Below are 17,494 nucleotides of genomic sequence, written 5' to 3'. Positions count from 1 at the left end.
ATTAGCGGACCGGAGTTCCGCTGTGGCGACCCCTAACCGGGAAAAGCCAAAAGACACAAACAAACACCATCAGAGAAAAATATTCTCAACAGAAAATGTAAATAATATTTTGTAATGTAAGTAGCTGATACGTCTGTAAGATGAAGAATTTTGCATATGTTAAAAGTACAATAAAGTGTCTTTCTGTTGTACTTTATAATCCACTTGTAATGATTTATTTACATTTGTAGTCTCTGTGGTTCTTTCTAATGCAGAACACTTTGTAATTATTTAGGTCATCCGTGATGTGTTACTACTAGGTCATCGGCAAGCTTTTGCATGGGTGGACGAGTGGTATGGTAAGGCTTTCATTTATTCTGTGCTTGCGCAACATTCGCATTAGTTATATCATTTGACAGTGGGGAACACAACATCAAATTGTGTGAATATGTGTCTAGATATTTGTCATTTCCTATACATTTCATTTAGAGTAGATTTAGATAATGTGTTTGTTTTAAAAGCATTCTTTCAGACTGTTGGGCTTTCTTATTATTAAAGAATGATAAAAAAGTTGATAACTTTGTAAAGTTTAGCCATCATAAAGCAGTTAGGCATCTGCACGGAAGAGACAAATTATGCCCAATCATGTACCTTCCTAGAGGAAATATTCGTTTCTAAGCTGTTTTTAAATGACTTACCACAAACGAAAATATGCATTTCTTCTTGGATCTGATTTTTTTTTATTAGCCAAGCATTTTCCTTGGAAGCCATTACCTGTTCAGTACTTTAATTTACCTGTGTTCATCACTTTGTTACAGAAACTCAAATGAGGTTGAAAGGTCATAAAGCCCTTGTTCTGATTTCAGTTACTAATATTCTAGAGTCATTTTTTATTTAAATAGTAATTCTTTCCATGCATATCCATGGCTTTTAATGGCTCTAATATGCTTTAAGCATCACAAGACTTGGCAAATGGGGCATAAATTTTGTTTGCAAAATAGTAAGATCATAACATATACAAGACAATTTGACCAGAGGCCAGGAGCATTGCCAATAACCACCCCTTTTAAGGAAGGCAAGACCTGTAAGTCCCAGGGTACATTTAAGGGTACTGATCTAGTTGTCCAAGCTGTTAGAAGGATGACAGAGAATCACTTTTCTTGACCTGTATGGGGAGCCTGTTCCAGAGCAGAGGAAGATGCTTGGTCATGTACGTCACCCTTCATCTAGATATTTAATTTATTTTGTGATGTAGTTAGAGATTTCTGCACTGTTTGACGTATTGATAAAAAGGAGGTCAAGGACTGGAGGATCCCTCTGGGTATGATGTGAGACACAAATCCCCCTCAGGAGTCTATGCACCACTGAGTAAATAGACAAGAATTCCAATCTGTGTTTGTTGCTAAGATTTTTGAATCTCAACAATTTTTGTTAGGAAACGTGATTTTTCAAGTTTTTTGATATGTCTAATAAGATACTTGCCAAAGAGGGTGTTATATTCTACCATGTTTTTGATCAGGGCAGAGCTTAAGTGAACAGTTACTGCCTTGGTTTTAGAAAAGATGCCTTTTGCAATTAGTTGTGAGTTGTAAAGAATTTTGTGGCCCCAGCTGCAACATGGTGATCAAAGGAAAGAGAACTGTCAACCCCAGTGCCCAGGTCTCTTATCACTGACTTGTTTAATAGTTGTACATTATTGATATGGTAGGTTGCCATTTCCTGAAAGGGACAGTACTGTATTTCTTGGAATTTAGTTTAAACTTTTTCTTAATGCACCACCTGTTTATTCATGTTAATTGATTTTGAAGGGTATAAGTATCTTGGCTTGACCTGACAACTACAGCCTGCTTGTAGTCATCAGCAAATTTGGTTAACAGCAATCAGTGTTATCAGTTTAGAGGTCAGAGAAACAAAGGTCAAACAGGAGGGAACCCAACACAGATCTCTGTGGGATGCCACTGGACACTTTCTTTCTGACTGAGGAGGCATTACCAACTCTAAAACTGTATAGTCTGCCCTTGAGCCAGTTTGAGATCTATCTATCTTACCACATAGGAGTCATTGTTTAATGACATAAGCTTATTTGTGATTCCATCATGTGGTATGGTGCCAGATGCCTTGGCCAGGTCAAGAAAGATATCATGCACAATATACCCACTGTCCACCACCTGTGTAACCCTTCCAAAGAAGCTTACATGATTTAGCAAGCATGACCTGCCCTTTACAAAGCTGAATTGATGCAGGTCAAGGCTAATCAGATTTCTGATGTCATGATTTCTGAGGTCAGTAATGATGCACTCTGTGACCTTACAGATAAAACTCATGAGTCTGTAGTTTCCAGAGTCCATATTGGGTCAGCCCTTAAACAGTTTAAGGAGGGGATCCATGGAAGAAGTGTTTTTGGTCTTTCAGATTACATTAAGGACATGATCCTTGGTCAGATTAGGGGAAGGGAATAACTCAGGGATGACTGGAGTTGGGATGTAGTTCCAGGAAAAGAAGCTGGGTACAAACATTTTTGCTATTTTGTTAGGAATGTCTCAAGTTTGAATGGGAGACACCATTATGGAAAAGTTAGGAGCAGTGCTGTAAATTATTTTTTAATTTTCTAACATAACTGAAGATGGACTTGTAGTTATCCTCTGCATTATTTCTAGCATGAAATCATGCGATGCTTTGCTGGTCTTCATAGTTGCCTTCAATTTCCTAGTGGGTTTTTTATGCTATCTTCAAGCAGATGGGTTCTGATCCGACACGGTAATCTGAGAAGTTTCTTCCATCTGTTATACACTTTGTTTATGTTGACTGACTACCAGGGTGGTTTATTTATTTTTTTGTTATTTTACAGCAGTATTTGGTACTAACAGTGACTGACAGGATTATGCAGTAGTCTTAATTGACATAAAGATCATAGTGTAGGTGTCTGCATATCCCGAGTGAAATGTGGAGTTTTTGTGGGTGAATTTAGAGATTTTGTCACATAATTGTAAAAGGTTTACTTTTTTGAAGTCCCTAAAAAGGATGGTGCTGGTTATCATGGCAGTGGATGTTTCTGAGAGTAAAGGTAACCACTAGGTAGTCTGACTTAACTAATGAGGGAACAGGCTGCAGCTAAGTTTTTGAGAACCAGGCCAAGAATGTTTTCATCCCTGGTGGAATTGAGGACAAGTTGACCCAGGGAGTTCTTGTTTACTCAGTCCAATAAGCATGGGGCATACCTCGTGTTGGTAGTGTAGGTACTCCAGTCAACAAAGAGATAGTTGAAGCCACCAGGGATTAATAAGGCATTGCTTATAGAGATATTTTCAAGGAATGTTCTCCCGTTCGATTCTCGGCTTGAGTGCGGGAAGTGCCTTCTGTGTGGAGTCTGCATGTCCTCCCCGCGGTTGGGTGGGCGTTCAAAAGACATGCGTAAATGGGCGTGTCTTAGTTGAAGGTTGAACGTCGAACTGGCACCTCGGCGTTCGTCAAAATCTACTGCCAGTCATTAGCAGACTGGAGTTCCGCTGTGGCGACCCCTAACCGGGAAAAGCCAAAAGACAACAACAACAATCAGTAAGTTTTCATGGTCAGGTGAAGCCCTGGATAGGGATTAATATAAGCTGGAAACATAACCTCCCTAAAGTGAGCTGGAGTCCTATGAGGTCACGGGGGGGTTGTCTCTGTGGGTATCACCTTTGAAGGAATACTGTTACCGATGAACATGGAGACTCTGCTGCAGTTGCCAGTGGGTTTTAACTCATGGCAGGCACACAGTCCTGGCACAGAGGGAGTGCTCTGATTACATTTGAACCCTGTCTCAGTAACAATACAAACATGAACATGTTATATATGCTGAAGGGTCAATGTGATGTAATTCAGTTTGGGATTTTATTTATTTATTATGTTGGGATGTTCATTAGATGAACTTAGCCTAAAAATGGCTCATTGAGGGCAGCAAAGGCTTTGGCCAGTATGCAACAACCCTTTGAATGAAAGGTTTTGATCATCGTTTGCAAAGCAAACAGGATTGTTTATCATCTTGCCCCAGGATGACACAAATTACATCATCTGGAGTTACATGAGCTACTTAAGTAATTGCTGAACCCAATTATTTTTTACTTTATCCTATGTATCATTCTTAGTGAAGGGAAGATACCTTTCAGAACCAGTGTCTCACCCTTGATTGAGGCTTGCACCAGCATGTCCTTCTGTGAGTCCTTCAAGGGTTTTCATGATGGGTCATTTATTCCAACATGGACTAGACTACTATCATGTCATATTCATACATATTGGTAGAGAGAGAATTGAGAACCCTTGTTATGTTTGTAATCCTGTTACCGGGAGATAGCTTACTGTAACCCTATCCTTGTCCAGTCTGGTGAGCATGGAGTCTGTGCGTATAACAGTAGAGTAATCAATTACAAAGATGTTTCCATAAGATAGTTTATGCATATTAGGCATTGGAGTGTTATTTTTTTTTTTTTGGTGATATGATGAGGGAGCACACATATAGTAAGTATATTTGGAAAGTTTTGGTGATGCCTAATCTTAAAAGGTCTAGAAAATGTGGGTAATGATTTTTAGTGGCATCCATATATGATAATTTTGTGTTGTTTCTGTGAGGATATTGCCTTCATGTAGGTGGTGGTATGAGAGTGTAATGCTGAGTGTATGCATCATACTAGGAGAGGGATACCTACTTATTTGCTAGGTATTTATACATTTCACAGGTAGAATTGGAAAAAGTTAAACAGGAATTGTTTTTCGGTGAGCATGAGACAGATCTTACACTGTCCTAGAAAACCATGTATTAAAAGGCTGCTGTAGAAGGGGAGCTGTTTTGCAGTCTCTGCATGTCTGTTGCCATTGTTGATCAATCCTAGAAAGAGGCAGTAAGGAAAGGACTTTGGGATTGTTAAAGAAAGGAGTGAGGTTACAGGGTCTCACTGTTTTGGCACCATGGGCAGAGCAGTGCAGCTGGTAGCAGATCAGCTCAAATCAACACAATAAGATTTTTCCCAGAGCATGATGGTACCTAGCGCCTGCAGGTGGTTTCTGATTACTAAGGAAAAAAAAATCTTGCCCACACCACCTACTGTTCTGATGCAGCTCAGGCGACTATGTACTCAGTGCATCTAAGCACAGTTTGCCTTACACTGCGCTTACACTGCATCTATGAGCAGTGTAAGGCAAACAAGAGAACCACTTTATACATTCTCATACCACTCAACTGTTGAGATTTTTACCTCATGTTTTTGGTCTGTTCCTCATAATTTTCTGCCAAATCACTGAGGACTGTAGACACTAAATGACATGCATTTGAGATTCAAACTTCATATCCTCCACAAAATGTATGCTAACACAAATCATGCTAGTCTAGTAATTTTCTAAGTATTTTATAAGAGAAATATTTAAAATCTGTCCCTATTTTTGGGGCTTTGTCCAGATTTCTTGTCTTAATAGGTTGAGAACTATGACATTCCTCAGTGAGTACACATGAGAGGAGCTCTTTACAGTCTTACTGAAAAGACCTTACGAGATCACTGCTGAACACTGTATAAAACAAATTTAAAAAAAAGGCAAGAGAAGCACTGAGAAACAGCTATAAATTCAAACCAATGGTGCTCAGCTAGCTAGAAATAGCAGCAATTAAACTATTATCAGTAGAGTAAACAGTCAGTGGTGGCACCAGACCAGAACAGGTTGTTAGCAAGGTAAGTTTTAAATGGTATTTAAGCAAAATAAAATAAATAAAGCAGTATGATAATGTCAGAAATGGCAAAACAATTCTAAGTACAATACAAAAATGAACTGTAAGTCCTTTTATGTAGCAGAAGTCCAGAAAACTGCTGTAAGCTCCTCAGTGAATTGACATAGGCGCAGCTCTGCAGTGTTACAGAAAAGACTGCAGAGAGCACTGAAGTGATCTTGTTATAAAAATGATCACTGAAAGAAATGTATTATAAACACGATACCACAATCAAAAGTCTGGGGGAATTCGTAGACAGCAAGTGGTACTCTGACCAGGATGTTAATACCAAATTCAGAAAGTCGTGTTCTGTAGCCCATTTGTGAAGAGTATATTTACCTGCTCCAGGAAAGATCAGTTTACAGTGTTATGTTTCCCCTAATATGCCCATTCTTGAATACAATCCTGTGTTTTATAACCTTCAAACAAGCAAGTGAAATAATGTGAAAAGGTACAAAGATTCTCTACTACAAAAATTATATGGTTGGAAAAACTCAGTTGCTTAGAAAAGCTTCAGGAACTGTCATTGTATTCTTATTTTTTTAGGTTATTTGAAAGGCAATGACTGCATTCATTTCTACTTGCAAGTCTATGATAGGAACACAGCATTGGGAGTCCTAACACCAGAAATGGGAACATTACACTGGAAGTAAATATCATTAACAGAATAAAACCTTGATCAAGACATTACGTCTTCCAAGGTTATGGAATAGATTTCCTCTTACAGAAGAAGTCAGTCATTAACCAGTAACATAATTTCGGATATATAAAGTTGTACATTGAATCTCATTTTGTTAAATCACAAATCACTGAAAACTGATTTCTTTGCAAACTCATCCTAATTCATTGAAAATACACAGAGCAAATGTACCTTTAAAAGGCTTTTTTTTTCAGGGATGCAAGCTTTTCTATATCTCCATGGGGAGGCTTTTCCACCTTGTTTCTTAAATAGTCTAACCCCACAGGCACTTAACTATAGAGAAAAAAGACACAAAGTCAGTTGCTGGAGGTGCAAAAACACAAACCATGCCAGGAGTGATTGTAGCCTTTTAAAGTTTTCTCTGACTTAGGAGCCAGAGAAATGTATTTTGTGTACAATGAGTTTTCAGATCATTTTTCACTGATTGTGATTCAGTGAAATCCATGTAACCATATATGAAGATATATGCTGAAGATAGATAGATAAAGATATATAAACTTAATTAGGACTACGCCTTTCAACCTCTTAGTATAAAGAAATCGGGATTAAGTCTAAAAGACTGGGGAGAGAAAGGCCTGAAAATAAGGACAGGTTTTAAATATTGCTCTTATAAACTTAGAACATTTCTAGAACTGCAGGATGTGTGTTTGCATGTATTTTCTGAAAGATATGAAGTCTGAAACTCAGATGTATGTTGTTATTTAGCGACTTCAACACTCCTTGTGTTTTGCCAGAAAACCACCAATTTTATGAGGAACAAACCAAAAATAGTAGGAAAAATCTAGATATTCTGCGAAAATCTGGAGAGCTGAGAGATATCCAAGAAAAATGCACACTTAGGCAGTCCAACCAAAGGTAGCAAAAAAACACCAAGATGTAAAAGAACTGAATTTATTAAGCGCTTTTGTTTCACTTCAATGGAAACTTCATCAGCATAGGTATTCTGATACTCTTCTGAGTTTCAATTGAAGTGAAACGAAAGTGCGTAATAAATTCAGTTCTTTTACATCTTGGTGTTTTTTGCTACCTTTGGTTGGACTGCCTAAGAAGTATGTGTTTTTCTTGGAAGTCTGTCATGATTTTTGGATTTGTAGAGCTGAGAGGTATGATTAGGACAAATTCAGCAAAAAAACATGCACTTGGACAGCATACTACACTACACTGTTGCTAGTCATAAGAACTCAGCAGAAGTGTAGCTAGGGTGGGGCAAAGGAGTTCAGATGCCAATTAGTCAGTTATGCAATAAAGCAGCATTGGCTTCCTGCAGGCTTTAAAAGTGAAATAACTTTTTTTGCCCTTTTACAGGACACAGAATGGGCCTGTCTTTTTGCAGGAATGCAGTTCAGTGAAGAACAGAGCTGGCACATGTGGACGTTGCTGCATTGAGTTCTAGAGTTGATCATGGAGAGGCACTGGGCACTCATTGATCCAGCTTTGGCTCCGGAACTCAGTACATATGCTCACCTACATCTATTTACATTGCCACAATTCCACACCATTTCCTATACAGGGGCAGATTCCTTCATACCATTGTGGGGGTTATGCTCCTCTGCCTCAAAACTTACAGATTTCTAAACAGGATATTCCAGCAAATAAAAGGCTTAGTAGCTGTCAGTTATTTTAAAATGTCGGGCAATATTTGACACCATTTTTACCACTTAGGCTGCAAGTAGTCTGGCATTTGGCACTGAGTTTCAGTGAACTCAGCCATTGATCAGCTAGGCAGCAGCAGCTGACCTTTAATTATTTGTTTATTGATGTTACATAATGGCTGTATCCTCACAGGTGTTCATTGATTCACTCACACTAGAGAGCCCCCAGAGATACAATCTGCTTTCATTCAATGCAGGGGAGTATTCTAGTGGTTAATCTGCATGTGGTTAATTCACAAGAAGTAGGGCCAGCAGATAACCTACATATTTAACCAAAGCATGATCATGGTTATCTCTGTCCTTTGGCACCCACTGCAGGTAAAAAGTTACATTTAATCTCTGAACTCTGCTTTATGGATCCTAGCAAAACAATTGTACGGTTTTCCAGAAATGCAAACAATTCAAATAGAAATAACCACAGAAATCAAATATGTGATGTACTTTATTCAAATTTATTTTAGTTTATTTATTCTTTGTTGACTGGGCTAATCTCACTTGGCTAGTGGCCTCTTTTCAGGGAATCCCAAGGTGGTCTTTATACTGCTGGGGAAACTTTGACCAGGCATTGGGGAACTTTTCTGTTTTCAATAGTTGCCAGGTGCCAGCAGATCTTTTGCATCCACCTGAGCTACCACCAACTCAAGGTGTGAGCTTAGCCTTGCTTTCATCAATTGAATTCACAGTGTTCACAGCATGCAACTACTATCTGGTGAACTATATCTGATATTTTTACATGTCTTATCTTATATGTGTGCATTTTTAATGTAATGTCACATCTTCGGGGATTTTGCTTTTATGCCTTTTCAAATCTGGCTTCTGTAACCCTTTTGTCAAGTGCCATTACTGTTGTCTGTCAAGTCAAATAGTTTTCCTTCAGATGACCATTCCATCAGAATGACCTGAATGGTGCTGGGTCAACACAACAGGGTTGCATAACTGTTTACCTGCTGTTTCATAAAACTAGCAGTGACATACCAGCTTCATGGGTCAGATGGATATAGCCCTAATCTTTGCCCTAGGTGACCTTGCTTTGAGTAGCAGTCCAAGCACTTAGGAAGGCAGCATGGGGGCCGGGGCTCAAGTACCAGATATCAGGTTACTTTAGGAGGAGGGTCTGCAGTTGGTCCATCTGAAAGAACATGATAACAAAGCTTGCTTATGCATCATTCTTTAGTTAGTTAGTTATCTTTTGTTGGTAGGGTTAGTCCCACTAGGCTAGTAGCCCATTTTTAGGGGAGACCCAAGGTGGTATTTATACTACTAGGAGAAATTTGGCCAGAGCATCGGGAAACTTCCAGCATGTGCCATGGGATCTTTTACACCTACCTGGGCTACCATCAACTCAAGCAGATGGGATCATAGTTTAACATCTCATCCAAAGGACGACATGCTTAGGAGTTCAGTACCTCCCTTATGCTGCACTGCAGTACCAGCAATCGATCTACCCGGTGTAGGAATAGAACACACAGCCTACTGCACCAAAGGAATATACCATAAAACTGAAGGCTGTATTAGTAGAGGCATGTATGCACATTGTACCATAGGCATTAGCATAAGTCAGTGCCATGGAAAATGTTTGGTAGGTATATGTACAGAAAAAATCCCAAATGTCACAATGAATGTCAGCACCATGCTCAGTCTTATCTCCAGGGTATAACAAATGGATAGTCAGGCCTTCATCCTTAGGGAAATAAATGGGTTTTATTGTGCAGCTGAATGAGAGGACTGACGGTCATGTGGGGATATGACTAAAATAAATGAAATAAAAATAATGACGACATGTTAGATTTTTAACTACAAAGTAAAAAAAAAATCTTACAAACGCATTAATATTTTAAGTTTGTTTTTCTGAAAATGTCTAACATAATATCTTCTTCTTCGTCTTTCGGCTTTTCCCGGTTAGGGGTCGCCACAGCGGATCACCTGTCAGCTCATGATTAGCAGTAGAGTTTTACTGTGTCGAGTTGCCAGCCCGCCACTCAAACTTCCACAGAAGGCACACACATGCACGCACTCACGCCTAGGGCCAGTTTAGAGTGTCCAATCCACCTACAGCATGTCTTTGGGATGTGGAGCTAATTGCCAGAAGTCACATACCCACCTGCAAAAAAAAAAAATGTACTTGTTTCTAAGTGAAATGTGTATGCTATCTTGCATAGAAATCTGTGTATGCTATAACAGTCGAACCAAACTTGTACATATGCAGGGTGGCATGGTTATGGTCCCCATTTTACTGCTATATACTTGTGCTATAAGACTAGTGCATTTTTTACCCCATTACATAGATGGATGAAGCTGTAACTCTGCCCCACATGACCTGTGTTTATTTGCAGCATGAGTGCTGGAGGGACTAGGCAGGGAGAAGATGGGAGTGAGTGACTGACATCAGCTTGCCCATCCTGGAGTGAGGGTGGTGACTTGGCTTAATTCCTTGACAACACTTGCAGGAGTATAAATGTATCACCTACAGCAAAGAGTCTGAAGTACAATATGCCACCTGTCACAGAGACTTGGCATGTGTAGCAGCACACATATGACACCTGGTAACAGCAGTGGTGTTGCATGGAGGCAGCTGTGGGAGGGACTGACATAACATGCATATATATGTATATATATAATTCCCACCTTCCCAGCAGATGACTGCACCATTGTTAGTGTCACATGCTTGCTTCCCAGGGCAATGAATGAGCCAGTGTGCTGTCTCCCCTGGAAATAACAAATGAGTCTATCAGGTGTTCTAGGGGAGGGACTGATATTCATTGAAGGGGTGGAGGCCCAAAATAAATTAAAAAAGAGTAATGCATATTATGAGCAGAATGTTTAACTTGGGTAGAAAGAGAAAATGGACACCAACACCTGAACAATAAAAGCCATGCCTCCATGTGTAGTATGCATAGTACTGCCCTAAATGCCAAGCAGCCTCCCAGAAGTTTTCATTATGTTTTATCTGTGCCCTACATCTCTCCTCCCATTTTCCTTTGCACCTGGGTCATCTAGTCATTTTTGGAGAACTATGTTAATTATTCAGTAAGACATCTTTAAATAGTCTTGATCAAAAACAATGAATGCTTTTGTGGGGCCAAACACCCTGCAACCTTAACACTACCCTGTTATCCTTAACTCTGGCCTGGAGTTGCTGCTACATGGTATTAAAACAATTCCCACGGGAAGAGACTATTTGGAGGAATCCACAACTTTTGCAGACTGGCTGAAAATGCCAGATAGTATAGCAAGCTGCCAAATAACGAAGTGGAAGCCATTATGGAAAGTTGTTGTTTCTCTTTTATGCTTTTAATGTTTAGAATTTGGAATTTTTGTCCCTAGAGCCATGACTTGGATTCAAATTCAGTCTAAGCAGTAGAATGTATTGTCTTCAGCTGATTTCAGTTGGGCAGCACTGTTTTATAGTGGTTAATGATTTAAAAGAATAACTCTAAAGCAATTAGCAGTCTGTATCTTATAATGCCAATTTAAAAAAAATGATTATCAAATGTTGTCTGCTCTACCTTAATAGCCCTTTCACTGTATTGCCATATTCATAAAGTATTAATGAGATTACATCCTTAAAGATACTAACAGAAATAAATCAATTGAAAAAGGACATTTAAAGTCTTTTTTTTTTTGCAATTCTATTTGAGGACAAATGTAAAAAAAAAATCTCACTTGGAGAACAAGTGTCAGATTTATTAACCTGTTTCTTGTAAGAAAATCCCCAAAGCAGCTGTACTGCAGTTATAGTTACAAACTCATACTTAATATTTGCAGTACGTGAGGCTTTTGTCATCCTAAGAGACATGACCATACATCATGCTATTGTAAGTATTGCAAGGGAGGCCAAACTCTTTGACCGCTTTGTTATGGCATGACAGAGTTAACCAGAATAACACAAAACAAAGCTCATATGCAATACATTATTGTTTTCTGGAGGCTAAGCACATTTTCTGATTGTACATGGTTTGTTGCCTAGCGAAGATATGCATCAGTACATTTGGAAAAATGAGCGGTGAGCAATTGCCATTGCTGTCTTGCAGTACAAATTGCATTGCATGGAAAAGCTACAGGGAATGAGAAGTAGATGCCAGAAACTGACAGTGAGTAAAGATATGAGTTCATATCACACAGCATTTTAGATACTTTAAGAAGTATTTAAATGAAAGTAGTGTGTACCGCCTAGCAAACAGTAGTAGTTTAATCCAAGCTCATACAAGGTGATGAGGAGAGTTATTTATGAAGGAAAGCAGCATCACAGCTGATTTCACTCTGCACTGTGAGGCATTTAGCCAGTGAATAGTTTATCCAGGAAAACCATATGGCTCACTCTGGAGTAAGGCCACATTTTAGCCAGAAATCATCAGTGTGTCCCGAGTAAAATGGGTTTTCTTTACTAAGTTTCAAAGCAGCCATGGCTTCACATCTAAATAATTTACTGTGAGAGGAATTTAATGCAAATTAACCAAACAGAGGTCCCCTTCCTCTGGCTGCAGGAGATCTTTCCTGATGCAGTGTATACTATCTTCAAGAACTACAATGTTGAGGTACATTTTACATGAAAAAATGTTAGTTGTCACTGTGCATTGTACCTTACCGAGCACAGAGAACTAATATTAATCACGCACAACAGATTTCAGTATGAACTTTGCAAAATTCATATGGAAACCCCAGAGCATGGCCATACTCCAGTATAATACCACATACTCCCAAACCCACAGTATTATAAAGATGTATTCAGTTTACACAGAATTCACCTCTGCTGCCTCAATGTAGGCAGGACTAAAAATTGGTCTTATGGCCCGATGGGCAGTTCACCAGTCTGGCAGCCCTTCAACCCAAAACTGAAAACCATCAGAAGAGCCATTTTGAAGTTCAGAACAAAATAAAAAAACAAAGGGTTTTCTCTGAAATTCAGGACAAAAAATGCAAATGATACAGTATCAGCATTCATGCATGAAATCAAATTTTGCCCACACATTCATGAATAAATGCTGGTGCTGCACTCATGCCCCGTCACACACCCTAACAGATTCCACCCAGAGCAGCTCCCCTATTACCGCACTTTTGTTACAGCTCTTCCTGACACAGTCTGCAGGATGCTTCTACAATGCTACGTGCTGCATAACATGCTGGTGAGAAAGTAGGCTGAGCGCCCCCAGGATCTTGATATGTTTGGTCTGTGCCCTCACATTACCAACAGGGAAGGCACATCATTACCATTGTCTGATGGCAGTGAGGTGAAACAGCAGCAACAGGCAGGTGCACAACCCACACCCTGACAGCAGAGGCACAATACATGATGGAGGAAGTAAACCAGTGACATCTAGTCCAGAACTATGCACCCTGATGTGCACACAATGACTGTGAAATGTCACACAGAACTAGCTTGATGCATGCAGTGTTAATGTCCAGCTGTGCTGGTAAATGTATGGTTGGGCCACAGTGTGCATCAGACTTTCCTACATACAATACCCAACGGGGAGAGTAAAGTGAGCTGCAGTGATCTTGTGCTCTGGTGGCGAAGGACACAATGACACAGGACTTTCTGCACACAACAGTTGGGGAGAGCACTTCATAGAAGGTAGAGATGGGAATCTGAAGGTGATAGGTATTCTGTGTCTGAGACAGTTTTCCTTTTGCAATATGGTAGATGCGTTGTTGTATGACTCTAACCTGGGGCGGCTTGTTAAACTAGGATTAGATGGATCCTAACTGGTAATGATGGTGCATGACTGCAGACATTCACATGGATGGAATTCACTGGTGAAGTGTCCTGCCAGTGGATTCTGGATATTATCACCACATTTTATGAAGGGCGGCAGAGAGTCATACAGTTCTGGATGGAGGTGAGGACTGTATATGCTGTGATGTCCCCCAACATGGCCACCCCTTACCCTACCTCAGCCACAGACTGCACTGCCTGTGTGGCCAGTAAAGCTGCCATTAGCAGTCCACTACGTGGAGGTGCAGGTGGAAGCAGTGAATATCACCATCGACCTGATAAGATCAATTAGTACTGTGTCCTTAGAAACAATGTCTTCACTGAGCTGCTGACATGTCTGAGTGACATCTTCATAAGTGCCAGCTACATGGTAAACTAGGATACAGAAGATTGTGCCTGGATGTTAGTTCAGCTCATCTGCTGATTAATTCTGAATGACACCCATGTATTGGAGGACCACTGTCACTTGTAATGGCATCAGATACTACTGTGCAGCTGCATGGTAGTGCATATACCCGCCTCAGATGCAATGCAATCATCTGCTGGAAAATGGGGGGGTGGACACTGCTGGTGCTTGAACCCATGGGGACCCCTTCTTCACTGGGGCTGTGAGTGTTCCAACAGTACTGCCTGAGATTCATCTATGAGTGAATCCACACATTTATCATATGTTGTAGGTGGGTGTCCACCTGAGATGGAGACAGATAGTGTGACTTTGCCTCAGATATGTGTGTTCTTTATCTTTATCAGTCCTTACAAAGGTGCTACCATAAATCAGTTTTCTACCTCATCGTTTACAGATGTCACCATAGCAGTGCTGTGCCCTGTAAATAGACAAGAAAAGACAAACCAAAGTGAGCATCAGTACCCATACTACAACTGGGTACCTGTGACATGCACACTAAGGGTGTCCATGCAAGATGTGATGTTCAATCCAAACCTGCCACTTCTGCCATGGTAATGCCAATAAATGACTGATACTCCTATTGCAAAATATAAACAACATATTAACTGGTCAGCCTACAGTCTATATGTGTAGTGTTTCTGTACAGAGATCTGCTGTACGTGATGCTAGCCTGTTGCATCATTCACCAAGATGTATGGGAGTGGGTCCATCCTGATGCCAGTGACAACTTCTTCAGGGTTGATGATAGTAGTGCAGTCTCCCCAGCTGGATCAGCCAAAACTTCTCTTAGATGCCTCTACCCCCCCACCCCCACCCTTGTGGCCAACCTCTCTGCTTCTTTAGAATGTGTCTTTTCCTTGGCATGGTATAGCAATCAGTAACACACCTACACTCTTGTAATGTAGCTTTCCATTGCATTTATCTCATGGACTATGGTCTGTCACATCTTGTCACGTAAAGGCCGATCAGCATCCCCTCTTCCTAAAGGGTGCCTTCTGTGTGTCCTGAATACCTGTAATAGGAAATCACTTTCACCGTGGATGAAATTGTACAGCCTTTGCCATCCAACACATCTTCTGAGTGTTCAGACACTTGTAAACAGCTACCACAAGTCTTCAGACTTTATGCTGCTGGGAATGGTAGGATCTCAACCTCAAACATAGGGATAACCTATTCCTCACATACTAGATTTAAAATTGCAAGTGTGGTAGTCTGCTATGCTGTACACTACTATACCTGTAAGAAGAAATCTGGGAATACATACAGGTATTTCCACATATTGTTACATGTATATTGCCCACAGGACTGATTTAGTTTGTTAGGACTAACAGGTGTGTATAGGGTAAGGGAAGTACACACACATGACCACAGGAATTCCATATATATCACTGTAGGACTTCGTACACTTAACACAGTTCACATGGTTAATAAATATCAGCCGTCATTTACAGGGATAGGTTGTCCAGGTGTTATGAGTCACCTTGTTGCCCATATACTCTATAAGCAATATATAAATGCTGTTCAAGGATGCACATCTTTAGGAAGGTATACAAAGGCTTACCACTTACTTGCAGAGTACTGTGTACCTCCTCAAAAGTGCTCTAGTTCAGGTTGCATGAATGTCTGTAATCCCTTTATTCTGGTGCCCGTCATCAGTGTCTTATGGTGCAGCTTGTTGTTTGTGCCTGTCGCTGACAGTTCATGACTTTGAGCTTATGCTGCTGACCTGCATAAGGGGCATTGATATACTTTACACCTACATGTTATTCTGCCTGTCTTTCAGAGATCATGCTATAAGTGTGAGTCCCAAGCTATCATTTTATTCCACATGAAAGTGACATCATTTTCTGAGTAAATTCAGCAGACTGGAGCAGTTTCTGAATGTTGTGTAAAGCAGAACAATATTGTGCTCTGTCTTCTTCACAGTAAGTTAAGGAAGTGCCTACTGCATCCCTGTAGTGGTGCATTCAAGAATGTAGATATATGGCATGGCCTGCTTCATTTTTTTACTTCAGCCAGGGCCATTACCAGGGCAGGGGACAGTGAAGGCATCAGTCTCATGTTTTAAGATGCCCCAACTCTGATGATCTCTGTTCCTGGGAAGCAGAAGTTAGTCAGTGTCTTTGTGAATGGATAGTAGTGTATTTGTTTCCCTCTTTATGTTTGCAGTTCTTCTTGGGACTGGCAGGTATTTGCCAGTATCAGCTTTGGAAATGCGTGTGAGCTACTACACAGATCTTCAATAAAGTGGTGATAGTGGCACATAATGTAATATGACAGCTGCATTTCATGTGGGTTTCTGCATGGACCTATTATTGGGTGGGGTCATGATGTATCATATGACCACACATGCACACTACCTGCTGTGTCCCTTTGTATAAATGAGATCAGAGGATGTTTTGTATGCCAAGCTTAGATCGTCTCTCAGCAGTCTATAGGAGAGGGAGTACAGTGATAGCACTTTGATGAAGTCCATGTAAATCATGTTGTTTATTCCCTGTATTCTTTTTGTGAGGAGCATATGTGAATGCTCCAGTTGTTGCATATGCCAGTATATGTCCACACCAAAGGAGTTATTGTACTCAATGACTGATCTAATGAAGGCCAAGGACAGTGGAACAATAACAGCCTTGTACCTAGTTGCCATACCCTTGCTTGTAAGCTGTGCATTTTAGAAGGATTTCCTTACTTCCATATACACATGGTGGTCAAAGGCAAGGTTACTGTCTACATGCATTCCCAAATCGCTGACCACTGGATCTACTCTTAGGGGTATATTATCAATGTGATAGTTTCCAGGGGTAGCCGTCTTCTCAAAGGATACTATTATGCATTTCTTGCTTTGAGGTTTAGACTGTGGTCTTGGCACCAGTCTTTAGTATTTGTCAGGCCTTCTTGGAGTTTATTTGTGTCTTTGGTGTATTTGATGACTGTACCTAGCTGGCAATTGTCTGCACACTAGATCAGTAAGAGGTCCATGCCATTGTCCTTCACTTCAGAGAAGTAGATGTCAGAAAGGAGCAGCCCCAGGACTGATCCTTGCGTCTGCTAATTACTGGCCTCTTTGTGGCAGTAGACTCCCCTAATCTAATTCTTGGGTTCTATCTATGAACCAGCTGGCTATCCAGCAGGTGACATAGGGACTTAGACCTAGTTTTGCGAGTTTGTCTGCAATGCCAGAGTGGGGTATTGTGTTTAATGTTTTGGCCAGCTCAAGGTAGATAAGCAGGAAGCATAGTTTTGCCCTTGTCCATTGTTTTGGTGACCTTCTTGAAGAAGTCCACCAGGTTGGAGTAGGCATGACCTGCCCTTG

At 40.4% G+C, this 17,494-nt stretch overlaps 1 protein-coding gene across 2 annotated transcripts in view; it reads left to right on the top strand.

Annotated features, from left to right (window-relative positions):
* Positions 1 to 17,494, top strand: part of PITPNC1 (phosphatidylinositol transfer protein cytoplasmic 1) — a 2,469,295-nt gene that overhangs the window by 2,263,339 nt on the left and 188,462 nt on the right. For both annotated transcript variants that reach the window (XM_044085091.1, XM_044085092.1), the window contains exon 8: positions 275 to 338. In XM_044085091.1, coding sequence (XP_043941026.1) covers positions 275 to 338 — 64 coding nt within the window. The remainder of the gene's footprint in view (positions 1 to 274; positions 339 to 17,494) is intronic.

The sequence above is a fragment of the Protopterus annectens genome, chromosome 10.part0, assembly GCF_019279795.1.
Source record: "Protopterus annectens isolate FY-2018-M chromosome 10.part0, PAN1.0, whole genome shotgun sequence".
Classification (NCBI taxonomy): Eukaryota; Metazoa; Chordata; order Ceratodontiformes; family Protopteridae; genus Protopterus; species Protopterus annectens.
The sequence above is the reverse complement of the archived record's forward strand: the minus strand, read 5'-3'. Positions and strand labels throughout refer to the sequence as shown.